This window comes from Macaca fascicularis, chromosome 16 (genome assembly GCF_037993035.2).
Source record: "Macaca fascicularis isolate 582-1 chromosome 16, T2T-MFA8v1.1".
NCBI classification, from domain to species: Eukaryota; Metazoa; Chordata; class Mammalia; order Primates; family Cercopithecidae; genus Macaca; species Macaca fascicularis.
Genome location: NC_088390.1, coordinates 48,716,927 through 48,744,466, shown reverse-complemented (window position 1 = coordinate 48,744,466; position 27,540 = coordinate 48,716,927). Strand labels below are relative to the sequence as shown.

The window sequence follows — 27,540 nt, the reverse complement described above, 5'->3', positions numbered from 1 at the left end:
CACCCCTTTCAACTAAGGAAATTGGGTCCTAGAGCATGAGAAGAAATGTTTTAAACCCATCTTCTCTTTTGGGTAAGACAGGGACCTCAACCTGTGACCACTGCCTCCAGTCCTGGCTTCCTGGGCCTTACCCAAGTTGCTTGGGAGGGTGCACCTACCAAGGGCAGTCTGGTGCCCTTCCACCCTTCAACCAGCCTGATACTGGACCTTTCCTCTCTCCAACCCAATACTGAGATGTGCACACCTGAAAAGATAGTACTTGAAAAATTTTTCTATTATCAGAGCAAACTGATGAAGCTTCTGAGGTATTAAGCAATCCATCATAACATTTGTGACCGGTTAACTTTAATTTTCAAAATAAATCTGCAGTATTTTGCATGTTAGTAATACAGTGCTGGTATTGACAGGTAAAATCATCATCTGCTTACATAGAAACCTTCATTTAGGAGCACACCGTAGGAGGGGAATGGATACACAATAAAAAGCAAATGCAGGCCAAGCAGCGAAACCTAGAGCATAACAGGCTGGATGTCAAATTTAAGGATTATCTAATACAACTGTTTAGCTGCCAATCTGATAAAGGGGAAGCTCTTAACCAGGTTACAACCAGAAGGGAAAAACATACTCTCCCTTTTCGTAGAGCAGTGGCCGTCGTGCCTTCAACACCTGGTTGAATCAGTTCATCAACATCGAAACTCAATTCCAGTTCCAAGACACAGGAGAATTTCACCACACAACCTATTCGGTCCCCCTTTTCAGTGGCCCACCCACAACCCCCTCCTGCCATCGACTCTCTCCCTCCCAAAAGAAGACATGACGTGGCTTTATTATTGCAGACAAGCTTCTTAAGTGAATAAAGAATGCATACAAAATAGCATTTTAACTGAAGTCATACAATGAAGTCTCACTCCTGTTTATTATACAATGAATTGATAAAACAATTATTTCTAGTATATATCTTTTTTTTTTTTAGAACTAATACTTTCAGGGTTCTGACAACCACATTCTAGCTTAGGGGTAGGGCCCACACCTGCCCCCACTGAGGACTGCTCCCTGGACCACTGTGGAGGAAGTCTGGGCTGTCTGAATTGTGGATTATGATTGCCAGCCCATCAGAGATAACAGATCCCAGCAGGCAGAGCCAGAACCCAATTTTGGGTCTGCATGCCAGGAAATGTGGACTTCCTCCAAATGTAGCCACTGTGCCTCCCAATTCAGGCCTCAGCAGGGTCATTCTTGGGCTTTCCCTACACGAGTCCTTCCAGTAGTCCACACATAATGCTCTACATATTAAAAACAAACCATTTTTGTACTGTGGATAAGAACAGTTGTAACAAAGTCATAGCTACATATTTTTCTCTACATTTTGTTTATTGAGACAAACTAATTAAAAGGCACAAACATAGGGCATGTTTACATGGACATTATAACAAACATATACATTAAAAGTGTAGGAATGTGTTGCCTTCCTGCTAAACAGAAAGTTCCTAAGCTTTTATATATACAAAAGTTGTACAATTTAATGTCCTAAAGTACAAAAGATCATTTATAAAATTATTTTACACTAAGTACTATTTATTTTATTTTTTTTACTATGTAGTTCAACCCCCTAGAACTGTTTTGTATAATGACACACAGATACCTGTCCCTGATGTAGGAAGTCTGCCTCAGATGCAAGGTATTTTGATGCTTGAACTGACACAGTAGGGTATAAACGGAAATCATCCAGTTTGATAGTCAGTCCTGCAAACATTCTGCAAGATTAACACAACTAATTTCCATTTCTCTTAACTGCAATGATTAAAAAATGAAAAAAACCAAAAACATATTGCAACTTAAAAAAAAAAAATCACAGCGTCTTGGTTTAACTTTTTTTTTTTAACACAATGCTTTAAAAACAATGTGTGGCATGATGGTGTAAAGAGTATCTGTTTCCCTAGCTTTTGGTTTCTACTTTATGTACAGAGATAAAATATCCTGCTAAGAAATAAAAAGCACATGTCTCAACGTGCACAATCATTGCTGGGTTTCTACAGGGAGTGCAGACAGCTGTCTCCCTGAAACCACCACAAAGCTGATACAAGTGTTTTCTCAAAGAAAAAAAAAAAGGTGATGTCCATATTTACAAAGTTGAACAAATCTGAGCAATACTTAAGAAACGGAAGGAGAAATTTTAAAAAAGATACACTCTGCATGTTCTGAAGGGGCATATACTACCTAGTTAGTGGTTAGAATAAAAACTGTATACAATTTAATATAAGACATAAACTCTAGTGAGCAACTAACACATCTGTCCCTGTTGTAACATCAACAGGCTCTGATTGGGAGAGAGAGGGGCATATCACATCCCAGTGCCTCCAGCGTCTTCCAATTTAAAGCAATATATTTGAACTGTTCCAAAGTACTCCTTGGCTCCTAAACAGGAGTCCCATTGGCCTCTGTTTGTTAGGAGGCTGCCTGTCCACACACTTGACTTCTCCTCTGTCAGTTGAGGCTTTTCTTAGCAAAACACAATTTGTAGATTTTTTTAAATTTTTTTTTTAAAAAGTCAACTACAATGCTATTTTCCATCGGGATTAATATGCTGAGCAATATTTACATCTCCAAATATCAGGTCACAATCCCTATTATATGTTGAAGTTAGAATGATAAATTATCATATGCTTTGCATATCAGAGCTGGTATCACCTTTCCCATAGGGAATGCTGCCTGAAATTAACATATTCCCAAAGGTAAAATGCATATTCTCTGAAATGCATTTTATTATGACAATGCATGTATTTACTCATAAAAACAATAAACACAGACAATTCTACACTAGCTCTCAATCTGTGGATTTAGAATTTCAGGTTAAAATCAGCCATCCACCTTGTATAGGGAGAAGAGTTCTGCTAGTGTTTACAATAAAGTGATTCCTTGGGATTAGAAATAGTAATGCTGTTTTTTTTTTTTTTATTTTGAAGTGGGTTCTACTTATTTATGATTGGTTTTAATTCTGGCATTTCATCTTGCCAACTACTATCCTGTTTAAGCAATGTTGTCAGCTAAAAGGAATTTCTGATTAAACTAAAGTGGTCCAGTGATAAGTTACATACACACCCTACTTTGAATAATCCCAGCCAAATTGGAGGAAAATGCTACCACACTCTTATTAACTAATATAACAAAATCTCCCAATTTCATGGTTTACTTTTTGCTTTAATCAACTAAAAGTTAAGTTGCTGGTAAATATTTACTTTAACCCATATTTTGATTTTATAATACTGTTTACCAAGGCGGTGATGTAGGCAAAGCTTGGGGCAAGAAAGGCATGCTCTCTACAGGTCTCATTGCTATATTGAGAGGGGCAGCTAATGTCATAGGCGTGGGCAGATTCATTGGAGATGTGATGGTGACAGGGTGTGCTATATTCACTGGGGCAGTGACGGGAGTGGGGAGGTTGACTGGGGTAGTGAGTGTTAAAGGAGAGGTCATGGATAATGGACTGGTTATAGTTACAGGATGCCCTATGTTCATTGGGCTGGTTATGTTAACTGCACTTGAAACATTTACTGGACTTCTCATGCTCATTGCAGCTGCCACTGTGACTGGGTTTGACATAGTTCCAGACGACACAGAGGATGTTATATTGAATGGAGTAGTGAGAGTCACAGGTGTCGTAGCAGCCGTCGAGGTTTGGCACAGGTTAGCAGCTTCTAAAATAAGAAGACAAAAGGGTCTTTAGATTCTCAAAACAGTGAGCAAAATTCACAAACAGTTTCTGAATCAATTTCTTTTCATTAAAAATGTCAAACATTTAATCAAATTCCAGTTTTCTATCAAGTGGTCAACAGAACAGAGGGTCTTTCTGAGCACAAGCCTGGGGGCCAGGGATCCCAGTGTATGAATCACCTTCTGATGCTATACCTCCTGTAAGGACTTAAGCAACTTGTTTAGCCTTGCACTTTAGGTTTCAAGTTCAGATTTACTTACCTACCTCACAATGATGCTGAGAGGATCAGTTAACTTCTGCAGTGCAGGGCTAAGTGTTCTCACTACTACTTCATGCAGTTCCTCTGAGTTCTAAAAACTTTCCTGGGAAGAGCCAACCTCCAGCAGGCCAGGCTAAAGAGCTTGTTTACACAGAGCTGGGCCAATGGTTACACAATAACAGATAATCAGAAAAATCTTCTCATAAGGCACACTGTAACTAGCACAGAGAGGTGTGCATACTCAATAAGTATGTTAAAGCCTGAGACATGAAGTCACATTCTGTTAAGGTTTTAAAAATGCATAACTGGGGAACGATAAACAAGCTATTTTAGTATCATCTGTTTGTTTCAGTTTTAGAAATATGTTTCAGTTAAATAATCTTATTCTTTCTGGTTATGTCTCTTAACTACATTAGGAAAGAAAAAAAACACTCCTCAATAAGTTCATGTTCTCCTCACTCCCATTTCTTCTTCTGTTTCTGATGTTGATACAATCACCTATTTTATGCCTAGTATCTTTAACTCTACATATTACACATACCACCAAACATACTAAAGAGAACTAGCTAGGCAAGGAGACCCTGCAGTGAGTTAGGGGTCCCTGGTCCTTCTAACCCAACAAAACCTGAACACTTTTTTTTCTGGGACAGGGTCTCCTTCTGTTGCTCACGCTGGAGTGCAGTAGCATGATCATGGCTTACTGCAGCCACAAACCTTCAAGGCTCAAGTAATCCTCCCACTTTAGTCTACCAAGTAGCTGAGACTACAGGTACGTACCACCGTGCCCAGCTAATTTTTGTGTTTTTTGTAGAGATCGGGTTTCACCATGTTGCCCAGGCTGGTCTCCTCCTAGGCTCAAGCGATTTGTCCACCTCAGCCTCCCAAAGTGCTGGGATTAAGGTGTGAGCCAAGTCTACACACTTCTTAAAAAATACTTCTCTGGGCCGGGCGCGGTGGCTCACGCCTGTAATCCCAGCACTTTGGGAGGCCGAGGCGGGCGGATCACAAGGTCAGGAGATCGAGACCACGGTGAAACCCCGTCTCTACTAAAAATACAAAAAATTAGCCGGGCGCGGTGGCAGGTGCCTGTAGTCCCAGCTACTCAGGAGGCTGAGGCAGGAGAATGGCGTAAACCCAGGAGGCGGAGCTTGCAGTGAGCCGAGATCGCGCCACTGCACTCCAGCCTGGGCGACAGAGCGAGACTCCGTCTCAAAAAAACCAAACAAACAAAAAATACTTCCCTGGCCGGGCGCGGTGGCTCAAGCCTGTAATCCCAGCACTTTGGGAGGCCGAGACGGGCGGCTCACGAGGTCAGGAGATCGAGACCATCCTGGCGAACATGGTGAAACCCCGTCTCTACTAAAAAAATACAAAAAACTAGCCGGGCGAGGTGGCGGGCGCCTGTAGTCCCAGCTACACAGGAGGCTGAGGCAGGAGAATGGCGTAAACCCGGGAGGCGGAGCTTGCAGTGAGCTGAGATCCGGCCACTGCGCTCCAGCCCCGGCGACAGAGCGAGACTCCGTCTCAAAAAAAAAAAAAAAAAAAATACTTCCCTTCAAGGTAACATCCCCAACCCACCCCTCAACAAAAATTCAGCACCAGAAAACAGCAGTAAAATGATGGGTAGGCTAGCTGTGACTTGGCTGTCAAAATGGAGAAACATACTTGAACTAACGATAGAGATCTGTATGTGATCCACAAAGGTGTTATCACCGCAGGGGGACCCTTGAGTTAAGCAGCCCTTACTTGAGCAATACAATGTAACTTTGGCATACACCATTCTCCCTATCAGGGATTCCCAAACCTGGGTGATTATCAAAATCAACTATCTAGAGGACTTCAAAAAATAAAAAAGGACTCCAGGAGAATCAATAGTGAAATTTAGATAATTTAGATGCAACCTGGGAAATGTGTATTTTTAAAAAGCTTCCCAGATGATATGATCATCAATCAGGTTTGAAAACTTACGTTAGCTTATTTAGGCCTAATATTTAAAGGGATGCTGTAAATTCAAGTTTAGGTTTTCAGGTCAGGAGTCTCCTCTCCCCTAAAATGTGACATTTACTAATATGAATACAGAGGTTTCTAACATCAGTGGTCTTTTCCAGAGAGATTCACGCTATGAATGGGAATACAATAACATTTTGTTTCATGGAAGTCAGAAGATGAGCTAAACAATCAAGTCTTATTGTGCAAGCAAACTGAAATGCAATACCAAATAGAGGAGTACACCAAGAGAGAGAATGAGAGAAAACCAATTCACTTTAAGGTGCTGGGAGTATTGCTGAGGATATTCTCCGCCTGCTTTCACCAAAGAATTTTTACTTTCTTATTTGCTGACCCCCTTACCTCCTCCTCCGTGTTTTCTTTTTAATCTAAGTGACCTTTTACTATGACTTAAACATTTTTACTCCTTATCTAAGTAAAATACCCTTCATAATATACTTTCAACGCACTATACAATTACCATAGCACTACACTTTTTCCTCCCCATTGCCAGTCCCCTCTCCCCATTCTAACACAAAAGTTGTTTTTTTTTTTTTTGAGATGGGGGTCTCAATCTGTTGTCCAGGCTGGAGTGCAGTGATGCAATTGTAGCTCACTGCAGCCTCAAACTCCTGGGTTCAAGCGACCTTCTCACCTTAGCTTCCTGAGTAGTGGGGACTATAGACACGCACTGTCACGTCCGGCTAAATTTTTTTTTTTTTTTTTTGAGTTTTTGTAGAGACGGGGTCTTGCCATGTTGCCCAGGCTGGTCTCAAACTCCTGGCCTCAAGTGATCCTCCCACCTTGGCTTCCTGAAGTGCTGGAATTATAGGTGTGAGCCATCACACCTGGCCAAAACATTTTATTAAAATAATGACAGGCCGGGCGCGGTGGCTCAAGCCTGTAATCCCAGCACTTTGGGAGGCCGAGACGGGCGGATCACGAGGTCAGGAGATCGAGACCATCCTGGCTAACACAATGAAACCCCGTCTCCACCAAAAATACAAAAAAATTAGCCGGGCGTGGTGGCGGCGCCTGTAGTCCCAGCTACTCGGGAGGCTGAGGCAGGAGAATGGCGGGAACCCGGGAGGCGGAGCTTGCAGTGAGCCGAGATCGCGCCACTGCACTCCAGCCTGGGCGACAGAGCGAGACTCCGCCTCAAAAAAAAAAAAAAATAAAATAAAATAAAATAAAATAAAATAAAATAATGACAAATCTTCAAATGGAAGCTAGGAACAAGCAGCACCTGAGGAATGGTGGAAAGCCTATATGGACTGCTGTACTCTTTTCTTCCAATGCCAGTAAATGTATGAAAAAGAAAGCTGACTGAGCCTGGTGGCTCATGCCTGTAATCCCAGCACTTCGGGAGGGCGAGGCGGGCGGATCACCTGTGGTCGGGAATTTGAGACCAGACTGACCAACATGGAGAAACCCTGTCTCTACTAAAAATACAAAATTAGTTGGGCATGGTGGCATATGCCTGTAATCCCAGCTACTCGGGAGGCTGAGGCAGGAGAATCGCTTGAACCCAGGAGGTAGAAGTTGCAGTGAGCCAAGATCACGCCATTGCACTCCAGCCTGGGCAACAAGAGCGAAACTCCATCTCAAAAAAAAAAAAAGAAGAATGCTATTCCTTTTATTTTTATCCAGGTATAGGAGGTTTAGAGATCACTCTGGCCAGGTGCGGTGGCTCATGACTGTAATCCCAGAACTTTGGGAGTCTGAGATGGGTGGATCACTTGAGATCAGGAGTTCAAGAGCAGCCTGGCCAACATGGCAAAACCCTGTCTCTAGTGAAAATACAAAAATTAGCCAGGTGTGGTGGCACACACCTGTCGTCCTGGCTACTCGGGAGGCTGAGGCACAAAGGAGGTGGAGGCTGCAGTGAGCCGAGATCACGCCACTGCACTCAAACCTGGGCAACAGAGCGAGAGACTGTCTAAAAAAAAAAAAAACAGAAGGGATCACTCTGAGGGCCACGCTACACGAAGCAAAGAAGCAAAAGATGGAAGAAACTACACAGAAAAGGAATTACATACAGAGGAGCCCACAGATAGAGCATTCCTTAACATTTAACATAGTAAGACACTGCAGAGGTGGAGGAGGAAGAAGGAATTTACAAATCTGCCCTTTGGCTCATGGTACATTGACAAAATGATTCATTTGAAATGGCTGCACAATAGTCCAGAAGCCAAAGCTGTACTAGTAAGTTGAAAAGTATATTGAAAACTGATATTCCAACTGATTTGTTAGAAGATACACACGAGAGAAAAGCAAATCATTTAAAATTTTTTAAGCAATTACAGTAAAGTCCTCAGCAGCAGAAGACTAGGTATGTTAAGGCCAGCCATAGTGATGGACTGAAGGAGATTTAAGGGTGTGACCAAGAGAAAAGACATCAACACTATAGAATCTGAAACATGTAATAAATAATACAATGAAAAAGAACACTAACGAGCAAAAATAGCACAGTTGTAAGAAAATGAACTTATGTACACACAAGGATATCCACCTCTAAAAGTGGGAATATTTTAGAAAGGTTAAAAAAAAACCCACAATGCATGGAGATTGACATCAACTTGAAAATAAAAATGCAACTCTGGGCATAGCAAAGGACCAATTTTGGCTCCAAGTTTGTAACAAAAAGTAAATCAAAAGAAAGAACATGATAGAAGTACTGAGAACTTTTAATTCCTAGTAATAACTTATCTGCCAATAACTATACTTTACCAGATAGTTCCCAGCATGCACTATTTCCATGTTTCCATTAAGCTACATTTCCTAAAACTGTGGCTTCTCTACTTTGATCACTTGGCATACTAAATGAAAACACTTCTCTAGCCATATTTTCAACACTGGAAGCTGTGCCTTACCTTTCTTCCTTGCTTTAACAGCTTCTTCCCACAGTCTCAGTGTTTCTACCTGCTTTCCTGGCCAGCTTGTCACATGTTGTTGTTGTTGTTGTTGTTGTTGCTGCTGCTGCTGCTGCTGCTGCTGCTTTTGGTTACTGGTCTCTTCACTCATGCATGCTATTACAAAGACAAACCAAAAACACTGTATTTACCTGTAAAACTGTTGCCGTTTTTTTTTTCAAAATTGACTTCTCATGCTTCTGTGATCTTAACCATTTAACCTGATAGCTCTTAGTAAGTGCATCTTTCCTATTGCTGTGTCTACATTGGTCGAAACAAACAAGCACTAAAAAGTCTAGAGAATTAGCGAAAAACAATATAAAAGAGAAAAGGAATCTTTGCTATAAAAAAAAACCAAGTGTCAAAAAAAAAACAAACCAAGTGTCTTTAAAAATGGAAGTTTGATAATATTAATATAGGACTAATCAACATTCAACAAAATATTTTTTACTTGACCACAACAATGTACACTAAAAGTGCATGTTTATAGGTCGGGTACAGTGGCTCACGTCTGTAATCCTAGCACTTTGGGAGGCCAAGGCAGGTGGATTGTCTGAGCTCAGGAGTTCGAGACTAGCCTGAGCAGCACGGTGAAATGATGTCTCTATGAAAATACAAAAAAAGTAGCTGGGCATGGCGGTGTGCGCCTGTAATCCCAGTTGCTTGGGAGGCTGAGGCAGGAGACTCGCTTGAACCTGGAAGGCAGAGGTTGCAGTGAGTCGGGATCGTGCCATTGCACTCCAGCCTGGGCAACAGTGCAAAGATTCCATCTCAAAAAAAAAAAAAAAAAAAAAAAAAGAAGTGAATGCTTATAAAGTACAACACACTAGATAACAAACCCAACATACTTACAAAGAAGCAAAAATGGATAGATATAACACACATTAAGTTTTCTTCCCCATTCTCCTGTGGCCACCTATTTTTTTGAGAATTTGATGTTTTTACTGCATAAAATACATATATAATAGAATAAAGGATTAGGAAAATGCCTTCTTCTAGTGGTTAGGGCAATCTTAAAAGAAAAATCCTGGGTGAATGCAAGTATTCTATCTTCAACTCTGAATTTAAGGCAAGCAAAACATTTAAACCTGCAAGTGGATATGATATCTCATTTCTCTACAGATTTGGGTTTGAAAAGCATGCTTATTAACACTGCTTTCACCTTAGAGGTTATTAGCAGCTTATCAATTCTGTTTGCATACATGAAAGTAAAGCATAGTTCTGACACAAATATATTCTGTCCATTGTTGCCTGTTTGCACATGTTGGCAATAGGAGGAAACATATAAACATATTAATACCTTTGATACATTATGAAAACATGCATATTTCACCAATCTGAAATATAAAAGAAATAAAATCTGAAGCACCACCTACTTTTACTGATGCCTTGTTTACATGTATTACAGTTGATACTTTGGCTCTGCCCATGAGTCTTTAAGTGGCTGGTGATGTATGCTGCACTCAGGAGCTTCCCACAGATGTTACATGATACCTTGCCTTCGTGGCGCACCATGTGTGTCCGCAGTCTGTCTTTGGTGGCAAAGGCAGCAGTGCATGTCTGCATGAGGGAGGAAAACTTTTTTTAAATATAGACTATCCTGTTCTACTCATTTTAAAGCACGTTATATTCTATGCATTACCCTATCCACATATGCAAGCTGACAACTAGTTTAATTTTAATTGCATATGTTACCTAGAATCATAATCATAATAAAACACTTGATAAATTTTAGACTCTTCCATTTTAAAGGAAGAAAATACATCAACACAGAGTAGCACAAAAAATTAAGCTTTAGGGTAAGTTAAACCTGGGTTTAAGTTGAGCTCCACAATTTACTAAACAGCATAATGTTGAACAAGTTGGTTAACCTATCTGAAGGTTTCTTCATCTGTAAAATGGGGATAATAACATCTCTCACAAAATTACTAGTGGATTAAGAAGAGCCTGGTATACATAGCAGGCACTCACTCAATGACACTAGCTTCCTTCCTCCAATTAGATCTTTCTTAGAATTCAAATCATTTACTTAATAAAATCAGTCATTAACAAACTTAACTGAAAGGTGCACTAAAAGACTTCCAGCAACAAACTAGAATTACCAATGCCTAAAACGGTCATTTGATTTAGCAAAATTCTTAATCTTTTCATTATTATAACTGATGTCAAATAAAATCATTAACTGGAATGGATTTTTAAACAACTAGAAAATGCTCCAATTTGGTAATAACAGACAAAAATCCGGTAAGTGATAACATTTGGGAGAAAAATTCATTATTTTCTCCTATTACAGTTAAAACATCTTCAATAATCAACCCAGAAATTAAAGCCCTTTATTCCTTTATTCATTTCAAATACACAACCACCTTTGCAAGACCGTAACGTTTTTTTCCTAACAAAAAATACTATTGCCCAAAGAAAGGGAAATATAGCTTAACAAAAACAACACACTTAAATTTTTAAATGATCTTGCTTTACAGAAACAGAGGCTGTCAGTTATATTTTATAAAACTAGAAGTCAAATGGGCCACATTTACTCAGGTCAGTGATTTTAAGACTATTCAAGACTGGTGAGATTCAACTGCTTCAGACCTTCTGGATAAGTGCTACACTAAGGATAAGTCATTTTAACTCTTACTTGGCATTTGAAGGGTCTTTCTGTTGAATGGACATGTTTTACGTGACAGCTTAAGTGGTCAGGCCTGTGAAAAAGAGAGTTTCAACAGAAGATATAATCGAACACACAGAGAAATGCTATTTATGTGATGCTTACATGCTTGGCAGATTGGGAGGGGGTGCATTTTACAGAAAGCTAGCAGAATTACCAACCTCCCTCCCCCAGTGCAAGTCTCCTTCCCTCTCTTACCATAAACAAAGTCTCAGGCCTCTACTTGTTAATTTTCTCTCCTAGTCAACATCAGATCATATTGTCTTGATTCTTTACAATCACAAAATACCTGAAGTTTTACTCTTAACACCTGCCAGAAACAGCTACCACTATACTAACTCTAAAAACTTTAAAAAATGAAAATTAGTGAAATGTTGGTGCTTTCAGAAAAATGAAAAAACAGTCTAAAAGTTTAATTAAGAGCATCCAAGGTCATACCAACTTCCAAGAAATGTTACTTGAATTTGCACAGTGACCCTCATGTCTAGTGCCCCAACTGAACTGAAAACTGGTGGTTTTGCAGTGATAAGTATTCATGTTCCAAATGAATGCCTGAGTCCAGCGAGGCACTTGTTAAGTGAAAAAAACAGGTTAATCACTATGTCACCACTTGTCAATCACACCAAACTGGGGTTAGACCTGAAGGTGTTAATACTTCTTTATCTATCACCAATCTCCTCTAATAACACAGGTCTGTCCACATCTGTTCTCACATAAAAATTCTAGATCACATGGAGACAAAACTGAAGTACACTGATACCATAATGAAACAAAGCAAAGCAAAGCAAAATGCAGTACCTTGAGAAGCCTTTCCCACAAACACTGCAAGTATAGGGTTTGGTGATGCCTCCTTCATGAGACCTCACATGGTAAGTCATCCGGTCCTTCCTCTTGAAGCGCTGATTACAAATAGGACACTCGAAGGGCTTCTCATCTGAATGGGAGAGCTTGTGCCGATTGAGATGGTACACATCTCGGAAGGCCTTCCCACACATCTCACAAGCATGGTTCTTCTTGACAGGCTTACTGGGTTTCTTGACAGATTGGGTCACCGGCATAGCTGTGGTGCTGGCACTGCTACTGGGGTTGGTGCCCGAGGAAGATGTAGTGACTGTTGACAAGATGCCTGCAATGGTCGAGACCAACGAAGTTCGGCTGCTGTCCCCAGCGATGGTAGAAATAAGGGGAACCACCGTGGTGGGGGTTTTCTTTGGCCGGGACACCAACTTGATCCCTGTGTGGCAGGATTCGTGGCGCCTCAGGTGATAGCTGTCCCTGAAAGCTTTACTGCAGTAAGTGCACACAAATGAAGTTTTGGGTTTTTCTTTTTTAATCCCAATGGCATCCTTTAATGTTTCTGGTGCACCCTGAGGTTTCTGAGTTATTGGTATTGGAAGCAAGGGTTTCTGATCAGGGGGCTCCACAGCAGAGCTCAGGAGGGGCAGCAAACTGTTCTGTGCTGCCTGCTGTTGGTGATGGGAAGCTTCATGGGCCTAAAACCAAACATTTACACTTCAGAAACTCAGCCTCTCACAAAGGCCTTCGAAATTCAACATGCTCCAGACAATAGAGACTAGAAGAAACAGTCAAAGAACCTATCAGCTACTCTGCAGTGGTAATCCAGCAACCACCTAGTTACTCTAAGAGCTCACAATACAAAGCATTGAAAAATCACTGTGCAGACACAAAACTTTTGCAACTAAGTTGCTGACAGTGATCTTGCTTTTAAACAGCTGACTAAACTACACACTATCCTGGTTCATAAGGGACAGACCAGCTGATGAAATCAGTTTGCATTAGTCTGTCAGTGCTAAAACCAAGTTTAAATAACATATTAAAAAAAAAAAAAAAAAACTCCAGATTTAAGTATTTAATAGTACCTTACTGCAGCAACACACACATACACACTCACGTACACACAATAACATAATCATCTATTTGTCTATCACCCAGAAGAAAAGCATCATGTCTATCAGAAAACTCAGATTGAGGAAGGGGCTGTTGCTAAGTGATGAAAGAAATCTAGTTCTCTAAACACATTTGCTAGTTGTTAACTTTAAGTTTTCACTTGACTACTAAAAGGTTTAGTTGAAACAAAATCTGCTATTAAGCAACCCTGGAAGGCATCTGTGAAGGTAGCCCATAGCAAAACACCTGTCAGTTGTTTCTCAGATTATTTAATTGTATACTGAAGTCTGCATCTTTCAGCAACACTAGCTGTTCAAATCCCAAACTCTCAAAGACAGACTAATGAGAAAAACAAACTATAAACACTTATATTCCTTTCATATTTATCTTCTTCCAGCAGTTGTAGGTTTCAATAAAGTATTAGACATTTGCTGTTATGATGTGCTTCTCCACTCCCAAAACTGGAGGCTGCACACTGTAAATTCTTTTGGCTGCACTGAAACCAAAATTTCACCATGGATCAGGTTCTTGGCATTTATGAGTAGTTCCTCTCTTGGTTCTGATACTTTCAAAATTCTCCATACTGATAAACATTTAGGAAATGATGGAAAAAATTCCTGAAATAGTTCTTCCTAATATGTTGTTCTTTACCAACATTATTTTTGAAACTCTTGACAGTGAGCCCAAGCCCCTATGCTTTGAGTTTTGTAATCCTAATAGGATGCATGCACTCAAGAGGAGTTTCAAATATTTTAAGCATACAATGTCCTACTAGGGGACCATCCCATCATCTTAGACACTTTAGACAGTTATTTACCCTTCTTACTCTATAACCACAAGTCCCACAGCTAACTTGATTAAGGACGAAAAAACAAGGAGAAACGCACACACTCACTCACAGCTCCTCCTCTGATGGGTAAGAACATCTACCACACGTTGCTCTATGTTTACTTGGTGGCAGCATAACAGTTAAGCCTGGAACTCGTCTCCCCCAAATGATTAGGAGGTGTAATATCCAGAGTGCTCAGTTTCAATTTAATAATTTTGATGTAATCACCCTTTGAGTCCTGGAAGCATTCTCAGAAATTATGTGGTTACTTATGAGTCTCTTTCTGGACTTACTGCTCCTAGCAAATTACAGTCCGCTTTTAATCTAATTTGTGAAGCTCCTGTAAATGCAAGGGTCTATCAACCCAGGTGACATCAGTAGGAACTTACAGAATTTGGACTCCAGTCGTAATCCCTTTTCCAACCTGGCTGTAGGATACTCAAGTTTCCATACAGTATACAAATAGTTAATAGCTGAAGATAGCTGAAGATATACAATTTCAAAGGCTAACAGATCAGATAATAGGGAATGCAGATCTTCTGGACAAAGTTCAGACTTATAGCATTTAGAGGCATTTTTCAACTCTAAACAACCATTAGTACGATGGAGTACTAAAAGCACTTACTGCCATTTTACCAATTCAGATGTCTGTGGCAACATAAAGTATTTTTACAGCATTGCTGAAGCTCACTCTCACACGAGGGTCACACCAGGTCCCTGCTTCTTGGGTGAAATGCTGTAGAACCACTACAGGAATCACTCTCTGAGGATTCCTAGGATCCCCACACTTCTACATGAAGCCTTCTAAGGGGGAACTGGGTTTTCCCAACTTGTTCTCTGGGGGAGAGACAGAGTAAAATAACAACCACAGCCAGCCTTCAGTGAAGTGATTTATTTTAAAAATATAACTTCTGGGTAGGCTTTTATTTGACTAGCATTATCAAACCAAAGTTTTAATTTTATATCCCATCTCTTTCAACTGCAAGGCTTTTTAACCTTGCCCAAGCTTTCCTTTTCCTGGGGCTGGCAAGAAACAAAACAGAAATGTTATTTCATCACCCAGGGTAGTAGGATATGGCACCATGAAATCTCCAGTGCCAGAGGGTAAAAGATTTTGTACTGAACAAATTAACATCGGTGAGTCATATCTTGAATGTCCTGTTAGAAGAATCATCCATCAAACATTTTAATAGCTATAGCTTTCACTTTCCACCAAGTTATCTGGAAAGCAAGCAGGTATTAAATTCTTTTAAAATATAAATTCAACAGGATGCTCCAGGAAACAAACAAGATAACTTAACTCCATATCCCCAGTGAAAATTACTTAAAACCAGAACTGATTAAGTCTATTCATACCTTTCCATAGAAAAGACTGAAATATTCTCTTTACCCATTCAACTGCTCTCGGCTCTAAATTTTAAGTTTTCCAACAAATTTCACTGCACACATTGCCAAGCCCAGGATCAAATATTTGTTTTCACACTTCTCCATCAGGTGGAAAAAAAGATTTTAATAGCTGAAAAAAATTAAATAATATAAAATCCAATTAAAAAGTTGATCAATAAACGCTTGGCATTTGTTTTATCCAGGTGAAAAAATAATTTTTAAAAAGTATTTCAAAAGATTTTTCAACCAGCTTTCCAAAGATGCGTTACGGGTTTTTCCTTTACATGAAGAACTTTTTTTTTTTTTTTCAATCTGTATAGACACCATGCTTAATATGGTTTTTAATCACATAAGAAAAACACTTCAGTGGCCCATCAATCCCATATTTTAAAATGACTATTTGAGCTTTTTTCTGGGGAAAAGTATGTGCCACCTTTACACCAACCTGGATGCATGCTAGTTATATATCATTTCTTTTCCAATGCATTTTCAAGTTGGTTTATCACATTATTAGCAAGCTCATCAAAGTACAATAAAACAACACTGACCAGAATGAGAAAAGGGGGAAGTTCATGAATTCCATAATGTTGGGTATTTTCAATTTTAAGAAGCCCAAATATATTTTCGTAACTACTTAAAGATCAAATTGCCCACATGTGAAAAAATACGTCTTAAAACAAAAGGCCAGTCTACACAATAGGTAATTTCTGAGTTATCCAAATCCCTACATTAACTCCACTAGGATGAATCCAGTGGCTGGGAGAATAATTTTTTGAAAATTCTGCATCCGTTCCTGTTAGTTCCAAAAGGTATCAAGCGCCCCAGCTACGCGTTTGGGATTTCACCAAGTATTCAAAGGAAAATAACTCAGAGAGGCGGGAAGAACGCACTTAAAAGTGACGAGCTTCCTAACCTCCTCCAGTTCCGAAGTTTCCTCGTGAGCTCATCGCTACTGCCCACTAAATGCTTCGTTTGCAAATAGAAAGGAGTAGGAAAAAAATAAGTTCCAGCCTAGATCTGCCAAAGAGGGGTCCCCCATCTAAAGTGGGCGGGCAAGAGAATTGCCAAAACAGATCGGCTACAGTCACTTTCAAGTTTCTTGCAAAAAAGCGAAGACCAACATCCCAGAGAGTGACTCATCTGGGGGCTTTGTAAGCGGACTTTGTTTGCTCTCTCCACTTGGAGGAAACGTTCGAGGTGGGCCGAGAAAGAAAAGCGATTCGGGAGAAGGTCGGGCCTCCAAGAGTCCCGGCCCCCACCGCTCCCCCCGCCCCGGGCCGGCCCGGCTAGGGGATTCCCCGGGCTCAATGGGACGGCGGGAGAGCTGGACAGAGGGAGAAGGTGTCAGCTGCCAAGGCTCGGCTGAGGCTTGGGAAAGAAAAAATGTAAATCCAGTGAAAAAGTTTGGGGAGGGGATACACACTCACAACATCCTCCCCCCACCCCCGAACTGGGTAAACACGAGAGGGGTGGTGGCGGTGAGGGGGAGTGGCGGGGAACATAGGGATACCCGCTATTCGCGGGGACACGAGAGGGGGTCAGAAAGTCAACACAGGCACGCACACACACAAAAAGAAGAGGGAGATGAAAAGAGAACAAGCGAAAGATGGATGAAGTGGCGGGAGGGGACTCAGAGCAGGACCTGGCGACCTCCTCACCCCACCGTGCCGGACCGGGCCGGCACGCAGTGGCCCAGCAGCCCGCGCTATCCAGCGGCCCGGCGCCCTCCTTTCTCTGGGCCGCGGGGTGGTGACAGCGACCGGCCTCCTCCCTTCCCCTTCAGGGCGGGAGGGAAGGGTGTGTGTGAGTGTGTGTGTGTGCGTGTGTGTGCTGGGGGGCCCCCGGGTTCACCCCGAGGCCTGCTCTCTCCCCCGCACCCCGTGAGGCCGCCTCCTTTCACCTCAGCAGCCCCGCTCCGCCGGGGCGGGCGGGCGGGCGGAAAAACAAAGGGGGATTAAGGCCGGGCCGGAGAGCGGAGCCGGGAGGGAGGGGAGGAGGAGCGCCCGCCCGCCCGCCAGCCCGGGGCCCGGCCCCCCTGTCCCCCCCGTGCCCCCCCGGGGGGGCCCCCAGTACCTGGAACAGGAACGCGGTCCAGTTGGCCTCCATGGCTGCGGCGGCCGACCCCCCTCCTCCCCACTCCCCCCGCTCGGGGAGCCTCCTCAGCCGGAGGAGGCGACAACAAAGCGGCGGCGGCGGCGGCGGCAACGGCAGCGGCGGCTCCTCAACATGGCAGCGCCGAGCGCGGCCACTTCCGGTAACCTCCGGGACGCACCACCGCGGCGGCGAGCGCGGGCGGGGGGGGAGCCCCGGCCCGGCCGCCGCCGCCCCCAGTCGCCCGGACCCCCTCCGGGCGTCCCCACTGCCGGCTCGCCGCCTCGGAGCTCAGCCAGTGCCCGCTGGCGGTGGGGTCAGGGCCCCCGCGGGGGGGCTGGGGTGGGGCCCGGGGCGGGGATGGGGCGCGGCGTCCCCCCCCGCGGGGGTGTGTGGTGCTGCGGTCCGTGGCTCAGGCAGCTGTAGCAGGGGGAGCTCAGGAGAGAAGATGGAGGACGCCAGGGTCTGGCGCTGGCCCGCTGGGCACAGCTGGGCCGTCTCCCGTGACTCAGACACGGTGTCCAGCACCGTAGCGTCCCTGTCAGATCCTCAGCGGAGGGCACAGGCCACAGCGGACACCCGGCTCTTCAATCGCTCATGCACAGCATGGTCCCCACCTCCAAATTGGGGGAAGCCCTTTCGACTTCGAGTGTCTCTTCCCTCTGGCATTTCCTCCCTGGTCGGCTAAGCCCTCCGCGCTCTCGCTACGATATGCATCTCATGGCTAGATGGCCTTCCAACTGGAGCAGGGAATCCCACTGGGGTGCAGCCTCAGATCCTCCCAGTGTGGAGGGAAACACTTCCCACGCGTAGAGATGTCATTACTGGGTTATTCTTGGGTGAAGGGCTGAGCCTCCCCATCCTCCCCTTCACTCCAAGATAGGATGTGAAATTCTATCCCAACACCCCTCCTCTCCCGCCAAAAATAAAAACAAGTGAGATAGTATAGACAAGAAATTATTTTAGTCCTTTAGTACAGTCTGTTTCCTCCTTCACCCCCAGAACAAAAATCGAACTTCTGGTTGGACAGCGTCAGGAGATGTCACTGAGGTGACCCCAGCCTCTGTTTGCAGTTCCAAGTCTTCCGTGTAGGCGTCACTGCTACTGGAACTTTGTAGATGAGGAGCCTGTATGATGATGTCCTGAACATTTCTATCCTTTCCTCACACAGAGGGTAGCTACTGGGAATATCAGAGACAAGCTATTATTAAACAAGTGTCTCTAGTCCAAGACATCTCCTGTGGCAGGGAAATGAGGGGGCAGGCTGTATCAGTGATATTTTTATAAACTCTGCTTTTAGGAAACATTCTTCAGATGGACGCATTAAGACTTCAACATTTTCCAAAACCAACTGAATCTTATCCCCTCCATTTTTCCCCCTCCAGACACTTCTAATCAAGGTCACCATCTCCAACTTCCCCCATAGACAATAAAAATATGGCTGGAGAATTCTACTGTAATAGAAAACCAAGGAGATACAATAATTTGACAGTGTGTTTCCTTTCCATCTACTAGACAAGAATACCCCCTCCCATTCTTTCCTCCCCTCAGTCACCAGAATGAAGGGGCTGGAAAACGTTGGTCTGGTTCCTTTTAGAGCTGATTCCCCATTGGATACTGCCTGGAGGCCTTGGGGGAGAAGTTCTGCAGTTTGGATCAGTAGCAGAAGCAGGTAACACATCAGGGAACCGGTCAGCCTAAGACAGGAGGGGACAGAAAATGATGAAAGAGTTTCTGATACATTTATCAGCTAAATTGCTATGGGTGACCCCCATGTCTCCTGTAATGTCCAAACCTAAGGAATTAACTAAGTAAACTAAAACCTTTATGTTCTTGCTCTGACCTTGGACAATGGAATTCTTTTTATTTTCATTCAGTGGACAGCAAATCTGCTTCTTCCCTGCCTTAACTCAAGGTCTGTGATGCACTCCTGAGTTTTCCTTCTTCCCTGCATAGTCTCTCCTCCCTAGCTACTGCCTTTCAAATTGGTGAAAATGAAGCTTCAAGATTATGAAAACCAGTACTTAATGAAGACCATTATTCTAATGACAATATCACTGGGCTCTTTTGAACTTGTTATGCTGGGATCTAGAAACCCTTTCCCCAGCAATCTTTCACACAGCACCTCTGGGGAGGGGTTTCCCACTAACAGGAAACAGAGGTCAAGTGAAAACAGTCCAGTTCTCATTACTGAAGAAATAAGATTCAGAAGAATCACTTTTCTTGAGGAAAATGACTAATTCTATTTCTATCCATAAGACAAAACCAGAATTGTTGATTGCTCCTCAAACATCTTTAAAAAGAAAATTAACTTTTTAAGTTCATATAAATTTTAAACACTGAGCTACTTTCCAGAAGGAAAATATTCAGAAGTTTGAAACAAGTACTCAAAAACAATCAGTTCCAACTGTTAGAGGAATATAATGAAATCAGTATGATCAAATGCTCCATCCGTACCTAGAAGGGGCTATTTCTACCTTTAGGACAGACAATTTCTCTAACCAAACAAAAAGGAGCCCTCTCCTTAAGTGAATTTCCACAGACTATCTACTGGGGTCCAGTCAAAAGACAGATGTTCAAAGACAGTAAATTCATCTTGATTATTGTAAACAGTTTTCGGTGAGTAAATGGTATTACCTTCAGCCATGATGAATAAAGCGTCTAAACCAAAAATACAATGTGCCTACACCCACCCAAACAAAAGTCAGATCCCCAACTTGCCCTGTTCAGGTTCCTCTCTCCTCCTCCCACACTCCAAGTTGTATAACCTGTCACCTAACCTTTTAGGGTCTCAGCTTCCTCATCTGGAAAATGAGAACAAAATATCTACCTCACAATGGCCACCTGTGAATTTAATGAGAAATATATATAAGATGCTTAGAACATTTTCCAGAAATAACAGATGTGAAATAAATATTTTTATTGGTGCTATCGAGCAGTTCCAGATTAACTTTGAGGCTGGGAACTCTGCACATAAGCTCTGAGTCAGTTAATTATTCCTTTTTACTTTTTCCAAGTGACAGGTTTTCTCCCATCCATTTCTCCTTCAAAGAACCCTAAGGTAAACGGGCAAAGGGCTAATGACACATAACAAAGGAAGATGCCTATTAAAATCTGTTGTTCTAAACACAACTTTTAGTAAACATTAGAAAGCAACAGGATATTTCCTTCCTCATTTGGAGAGAATTTTAAAGTCCTGTGAATACACTGAGGATGTGGATTACAGACTTAGAATCCTAGGAAAAGGAAGTATCTCTGCTGTTGTTAATTACCTGTCCCCAGCTAAGACTGCTCCACAAACTAAAAACAAATCCAAAACTTTCAGTAGGGAATATCTAGTTAGAAGCTTCAAATTGACAAGTTAATGGACCAACTCCTTATGCAAAAAAAGCCAGAACTGACAATTAACAAATAGTAAAAATCAAAATTACAATATTTACAAATACCAAAAAGTACTGGCCAGAAAGAAATAACCCTTCCATATCAGCCTCAATATAATCAGGAGAAAAAGCAACATATTTTCAAAGTGACACCTCCCCACCTTCCCCGCTTAAATACTCCAAACTCCTCAGGGAGGAAAGCAGAAGTTATCTCCTCACTACCCAAACTGGATAACCACACTAAAGGCAAATGAAGCCATTTGCCTTTGACCCATGTGGTTAGAAGTCAGGTTTTGTTTCAATTCTACCACCTGAAGTATCACCAGGAGTTATTTGTTTTAACTGGCAAGGTGAAGAAAGGGAAACAAGAATTCTTTTTCCCTGAATACCCATTTAAATTCCTTGACAACTGGAACAAAGTCATAGAGAGCAAAGGGACAATGTAACAAATCTACCCATTTTCCTAGTAGACACTGAGTTCAACTGGTAGTCGAGGGCTTTTAATTAAAACATTCTATTGTTTCTAAGAATGTTCACACAATCCAATACTTCAAAAATGAGTCTAAAGCCATGGAAACACATTTATCACCTTCACACTTGTTGAAGGACACCTGCAAAAATCAACGCTAAACCTAGGCATTTGCACAGAAATACTAACTTCCATTTTATAACTCCCTTTTAATGACAGGGGAGAATATCCAACAAATAGCAAGTAAAATAGCATAGATCACAAGGAAAGAAACTAAGACAAGTCAAAAATACACCAAGTAAGAAATTCAATACAACTGGAAAACATACCATAGGCACCAACATTCCTCCTTTGGACACCTGTTCCTTACTGCCCTCAGATGCCCCAGGACAGGGTAATGGCTGAGCATGGAAAAAGTAGGTAATAGGTCACACAAACTTGGTGGTCCTGCACCAAACTACAAAGATTAGCTCAATTATAGCATTGTGCTGATAGTCAAAAAATAAATTCCTATACAAAGTTTATTGGGTACAGAGGTGAACCTCTTCTCATTGGCTCTAGCCTCCACCCCAAATACATCCCACCAGTTAAGAGGGATATAATGACACTAACAGCATTGTTTAGTGTCATGTGCACCTATCTACATCGCCAGAAAAAAAATACTGTTCATATGCAAAAAAAAAATTACTAATTGTTAATGTCTGGCCCAATGTTCTTGTGAAGAGCAAGGCAGGGCAAAAACATGTTATCAATAGTCTATCCAAACTCCAAGAGAAACATCTCCAGTTTTTCTTCAGAGTCAATTTGATCTTCATCTGAGGGTCCCTCCATTCTTGGTAGTGAGAAGAACAGTGAATAACGAAAACAGGTGTTCAGAAACCTAGGCAGTATGCTCCCTGGGTAAGGAAGGTGAGCAGCAGTGACCTAAGACACTTACATGACCTCATGTCTAGCAAGACCAAACTTTGAGAAAGCTGCTCCATTCTAGAAAACAATGCCAACAGATGGCAACACAAGGCTTAGATAAGATCTGCCTTAGACTCCAGAAAAGGGAATTAACTTTTTAAAGGATGTTTCTTGACTTTGAGAAGTAGAAAGTGCCTAAAGGGCCAGACACGGTGGCTCACACCTGTAATCCCAGCACTTTGGGAGTCCGAGGCGGGTAGATCACCAGGTCAGGAGATCGAGACCATCCTGGCTAACACGGTGAAATCCTGTCTCTACTAAAAATACAAAAATCAGCCAGGCATGGTGGTGGGCGTCTGTAGTCCCAGCTACTCGGGAGGCTGAGGCAGGAGAATGGCGTGAACCCAGGAGGCAGAGCTTATGGTGAGCCAAGATCGTGCCACTGCACTCCAGCAGCCTGGGTGACAAAGCGAGACTCCATCTCAAAAAAAAAAAAAAAAAAGTGCCTGAAGTTCTACATTCAGTCATCTGGTCCCAGCATAAAAGCAGGTGAAGGGGCCTGCTGAGCTGGTTGTTAAAAGCTCTACACATGGACAACAGCTGTACTCAGCATTTACTCTTTAAGCTGTGAATAACACACCAAGCTTACCTGCTGCTGTCCACAAATACTACTTGAAGCACTTCACCCTTGGTTGCCTGAGTAGTGGCAGAAAGCTCTCTGCTAGGCCTGAGGGAAGACCAGAATTCCTAGAGGACAGGACAGATTTTGACCTGATGAACAATTATTAAGGTACACAGGGAAGAATCTAGATTTTTTCCTTTGAAGTACCTTTGGTCTCTAACAAAGCACACAAGGCTCTATTCAACTAGCTGACAGAAGTTAATTAGCCCACTACCCCCAGGGCCTGACCCTGCCCTCTGCTAGCTTTTTGTTTTACTGACCTTACGTAAGTTCCACCTCCTCAGCTTCACCTCCCTCCTCCAGCTGTTTCCTCTTATTTCTCCAGCTTCCTCTTTCTTCCCACCACTCCTTTCACTTTCTCCCTTTTCATTCAGAAATGAATGCTCAGAGAGCAGATGGCAAGTAGTCAACCCAAGCCAGTGAAAACACTTCCTGAGCACCTGGTACAAAGACCAGAAACACACAGTGGGTGTTGGAATACAGAATACATATTATCTCTGTCCTTTAGCAGTTCATACTTTAAAGGAGAAAGTCATCATATACTCATTCCTCACATATGAAAGGATATTTTCAGGCCAATTTATAATATGGGACAAAAAAATCCCTTAGTGATACTTCTTGGGGACGAGAGGATTGTTTGCATCAGAACTGGTAACTTTTACTCCTACAGTAATTTTTCCGTGGCCTCCTACATAGCACATCTAGTGAAGCTGATTCTGAAGCCTGAGGAAGCCCCATGTATGTTCTATACACTGTAGCTGAGGCGTTACTCTAATCAGTTAAGAAAAGCACATGAAAAGTCCAAGTTGGTACTACGTGTGATTAGTCTTCTCCCCAGAGAACTAAGAAAATTCAGGTAAACTTGACTATTTAGAGGGCAGGTTTGGAGTTTGTTCCAGTGATCTCCTTAAAAATGACTTAGGAGTTTGAGAGAAAACTCCTGTGGGAAACAGGGAGGAGAAAGGGATGGGGCACAAATACACATCTCAAATCAGTAGGTTACTCTTTAGCTGTTTCTCCCAATGGCTTGAAGAGCCCTGGTAAACACCCAGTCCTCGATATATCAAACGGACAGCACTCAGAGACAGCTCAGATACAGCCCCACATTAAAGCTGTGGTGAGAATTCCAACCCAGAAAGATGTAGTGACGATTTCCAAAGGCCAGCCAGGACACCCCAAGGACTAACTTCCCAGTTCATAATTAATCATCTTGAATACAAAACAAAGACCTCTCTAATGTGAACTCTCCTTAGAAAAATGGCTCGTGTGTAGAATTATCCCAGAACTATTATGGAAGCATTAGTATTTCAGTAAAATAATTACTGAGCACCTACTAAATGCCAGGAGCTGTACTGTCACTGGGGATACTTCAAAGAATATTCTCTAGTGAAGAAACCAAGACTTGCAAAGAAATAATTATAAAACAGTTACAGACATTTGTACAAAGTGTTTAAGGAGCACTGGGAAAGGAAATTTTTAAAGGACTATTTGCTCATTTGTTTTCACGTGATAGTTTTGACACTGTAGATTACCAACTAGGGTTGCTGAATACAAAAACTGATACCTAAGAGGTTGTATGCATATGCTAAGTGTAATGCAAACATTTTTATTGGAAACTGGAAGTTACCACACACTGGCTTTTAAAACTCATCTTCCTAGAGTGGGTCATTTTTGTGGATCTGTTACTAATAAAAATTTAAGTGTATACTCAGCTATCAACACAAATGCAGATGTTTTAAACATTTACCCTTTCACAGGTTCTTTTCTATGATTTTTTTTTGTGGGGCTGCTGTATAGTTATTGAGTGGCTACCAGGCCCTGGCCACTGTGTGACCAGCTGTACTCCTGTGGGCCAGCCTCAATGGTAGAGGTCAAAAGAGGGCAAGGGCTTCTCTGAGAGAGCTGGCTATGCACTGCACACTGGAAAGCCAAGGAGCTAGGCATCCCACTTTCTTGCTGCCAGGCTCTGGACCATGGCCACTGTGACTAGATGTAGTCCTACTCTAGAACAACCCTCAGTACACAGGTTAAGAACGTGGATCAAAGACAGCACCATGGGACACCCTGCTGGCATCTGGTAGATATTACAGGTGTTTTTCACTTGGGTCAGACTTTTCTCCCCAAGGCCTCCCAACTGGAAAAAGCAGGCTGGCTTTAAAAAACCACCTGGTAGTAAAACAAACAAAAATTTCTCATCACAAAACCTGGATTCAAGTTCTGGGCCTGCCACTTTAACATCTCTGAGCCTATTTCCTCAAACTGCAAAATGAGACTAAATACTACATGAGGATTAATATGAGCCACAGTATCAGGACTGGGAACAATGGCTCACACCTGTAATCCCAGCACTTTTAGGAAGTCAAGGTGGGAGGACTGCTTGAGCCCAGGAGTTCAAAAACAGTCTGAGAAACAGAGCAAGACCCTATCTCTACAAAAAATATATAAAAGGTAGCAAGGGCATAAACCCAAATTTAAGGTTACTATTCTAGGAATATGCGTGATCTGACTGAAGAACAGTGTCTCAGATTTAAGCTACGTGGCACACCAGCCTAAGATTTCAATAATATATTTATTCACAAACATTTATTAAGGTATAGGTACTAGCATTCTGGACATCTTAGAAGAAATGTCAAAAAATTAAAAACATAGCCTCTGGGGGGCCAGGCGCGGTGGCTTATGCCTCTAATCCCAGCACGTTGAAGGCCGAGGCGGGCAGATCACGAGGTCAGGAGTTTGAGACCAGCCTGGCTAACATAGTGAAACCCTGTCTCTACTAAAAATACAAAAAATTAGCGGGTAACTGTAATCCCAGCTACTTGGGAGGCTGAGGCAGGAGAATCGCTTGAACCCAGGAGGTGGAGGTTGCAGTGAGCCGAGATTGCGCCACTGCACTCCAGCCCAGGTGACAGTGCGAGACGCCATCTAGAAAACAAACAAACAAAAAACAAAACAAAACAAAAAACACAGCCTTTGCTCCCGGTTTACTATGTAGCTGAGGGAAACAAAACATACATGTTGAACTAGAGAACAGCTTAAAGTCAACATGTGCATGCATGTGTAGCACACTTTTTAAAACATGCTGAAGCAAAGCAAAGCAGAAACAATGCAATTAGTTCAAGAATGCTTCAGTCATTAGGTGTGATCATGAAGGACTGAGATTTTTAATGGCAAAAGGAACAGGGCTGCTTATGGGATTTAGGGTGTGGGGTGTTAAAACGTATGAATGCTGGGTCTCTTGGTTTTGAGAGCATTGTTTAAGCTAGCTGATCCTATAAACCTGAAGACCAGGGTTAGGGTCCTGAAATAATGCTTAAGACTCCCAACCCAAGGAATAATATACATACACACTAGTCTCTTCACAATACATCATTGTGTATTAATCTCTTTACGTATAGTTACCAACAACAACAAAAAAGAACCAAAATGATTCTATCCTAAAGAGAAATATGCAGAAATTCTCATTGAGGCAGTACCACTAAATTCAGAGGCAACTTAAAGCTTCTTCTGTAAGAAGCTTAAAAGAGAATGACTGAAAAAGGATACCTAGGAGGCAACTACTTAGTCTTCTAGGGGACAATGTCATCAGTTCTTGGTGATCTGTACTGAAAGTGTGCGTAGCTTACAACAAAACCACTTACTTTGGTCTTACAATTGGTCTTACTTTGCAAGACCAATTCTGGGTGCAACATTTACTTATCCATTATACTTGGACTTAGGCTAGCATTTAAATTAATTCAAAATTTCTGGCTTCACATCTGAGGAGTTATTAGTATCAAAATACCTTCTCCAATAATCCACCCAGTTAACGAACAGCTTGTGAAACAGACTTCTACAGTGCTTTGCTTTTAGGGAGTATTAAGTTCTTTCCATCTCGCCAATCAATATTAAACTGTCAGCACTGCATTTAGCTTATTGGGAAATATAAATATATTCAAGTTCCTGGGTCTGTAGAGTTAAAAAAATATATATATTTACCAAACCAACCAGGGTAGGGGAAGATGTAATTGAGAACAGGATAAATTGGAAAGGTAGAATATAACCCATTGTTAACTCATATTATGGGAGTGACAAGTTTTAAGAAGAAACTGGAGTCACTGAAACCAGATCTAACACTTCAGAAATATGAATTTGGGTACAGACAAAAATGCTGATATGGCAGTTAGAGATGGGAAGACAAATCCAAACAGCATCTTGAAGAACTCTATTTGGCAAGTAAACAAATCTCTAGGTTAGTCTAAATCATAGATGCAATGACACCCTGAAGACACAGAACTTGACTATCATCTTGCTACAAATTTACTGTTTTTAGAGTACAAAGGAGCCATTTGAGTTTTCTTTGGAATGTGCTCATT

The 27,540-nt window shown here is 42.1% G+C and overlaps 1 protein-coding gene across 16 annotated transcripts; it reads right to left on the bottom strand.

Annotated features, from left to right (window-relative positions):
* Positions 1–328: 328 nt before the first annotated feature.
* Positions 329–17,886, bottom strand: VEZF1 (vascular endothelial zinc finger 1). Of its 16 annotated transcripts, none has more exons than XM_045375075.3 (8): positions 17,734–17,886; positions 15,631–15,790; positions 14,900–15,111; positions 12,336–13,030; positions 11,508–11,571; positions 10,246–10,447; positions 8,831–8,986; positions 329–3,695 (listed from the first exon to the last, which is right to left on the bottom strand). In XM_045375075.3, exons 3-8 carry the CDS (start codon positions 14,903–14,905, stop codon positions 3,268–3,270), a joined length of 1,551 nt encoding a protein of 516 aa, XP_045231010.1. In that variant the 5' UTR covers positions 14,906–15,111; positions 15,631–15,790; positions 17,734–17,886; the 3' UTR covers positions 329–3,267. The 16 variants fall into 16 exon arrangements, with proteins under 16 accessions (XP_045231010.1, XP_073875303.1, XP_045231011.1 ...); XM_074019202.1 differs by having other exon boundaries at positions 10,246–10,429; XM_045375076.3 differs by having other exon boundaries at positions 15,665–15,790.
* Between the last annotated feature and the right edge of the window lie 9,654 nt (positions 17,887–27,540).

Excerpts from the sequence above, each read along its gene's own strand:
- VEZF1 (XM_045375073.3), bottom strand. The coding sequence starts at position 17,766 with ATGGAGGCCAACTGGACCGCGTTCCTGTTCCAG. Across the intron at positions 11,572-12,335 it reads TGTGGGAAAGGCTTCTCAAG|GCCTGACCACTTAAGCTGTC; the intron begins GTACTGCATTTT and ends TCTTTTTCACAG. Across the intron at positions 10,448-11,507 it reads AAAGACCCTTCAAATGCCAA|TTTTCCTCCCTCATGCAGAC; the intron begins GTAAGAGTTAAA and ends ATTTAAAAAAAG.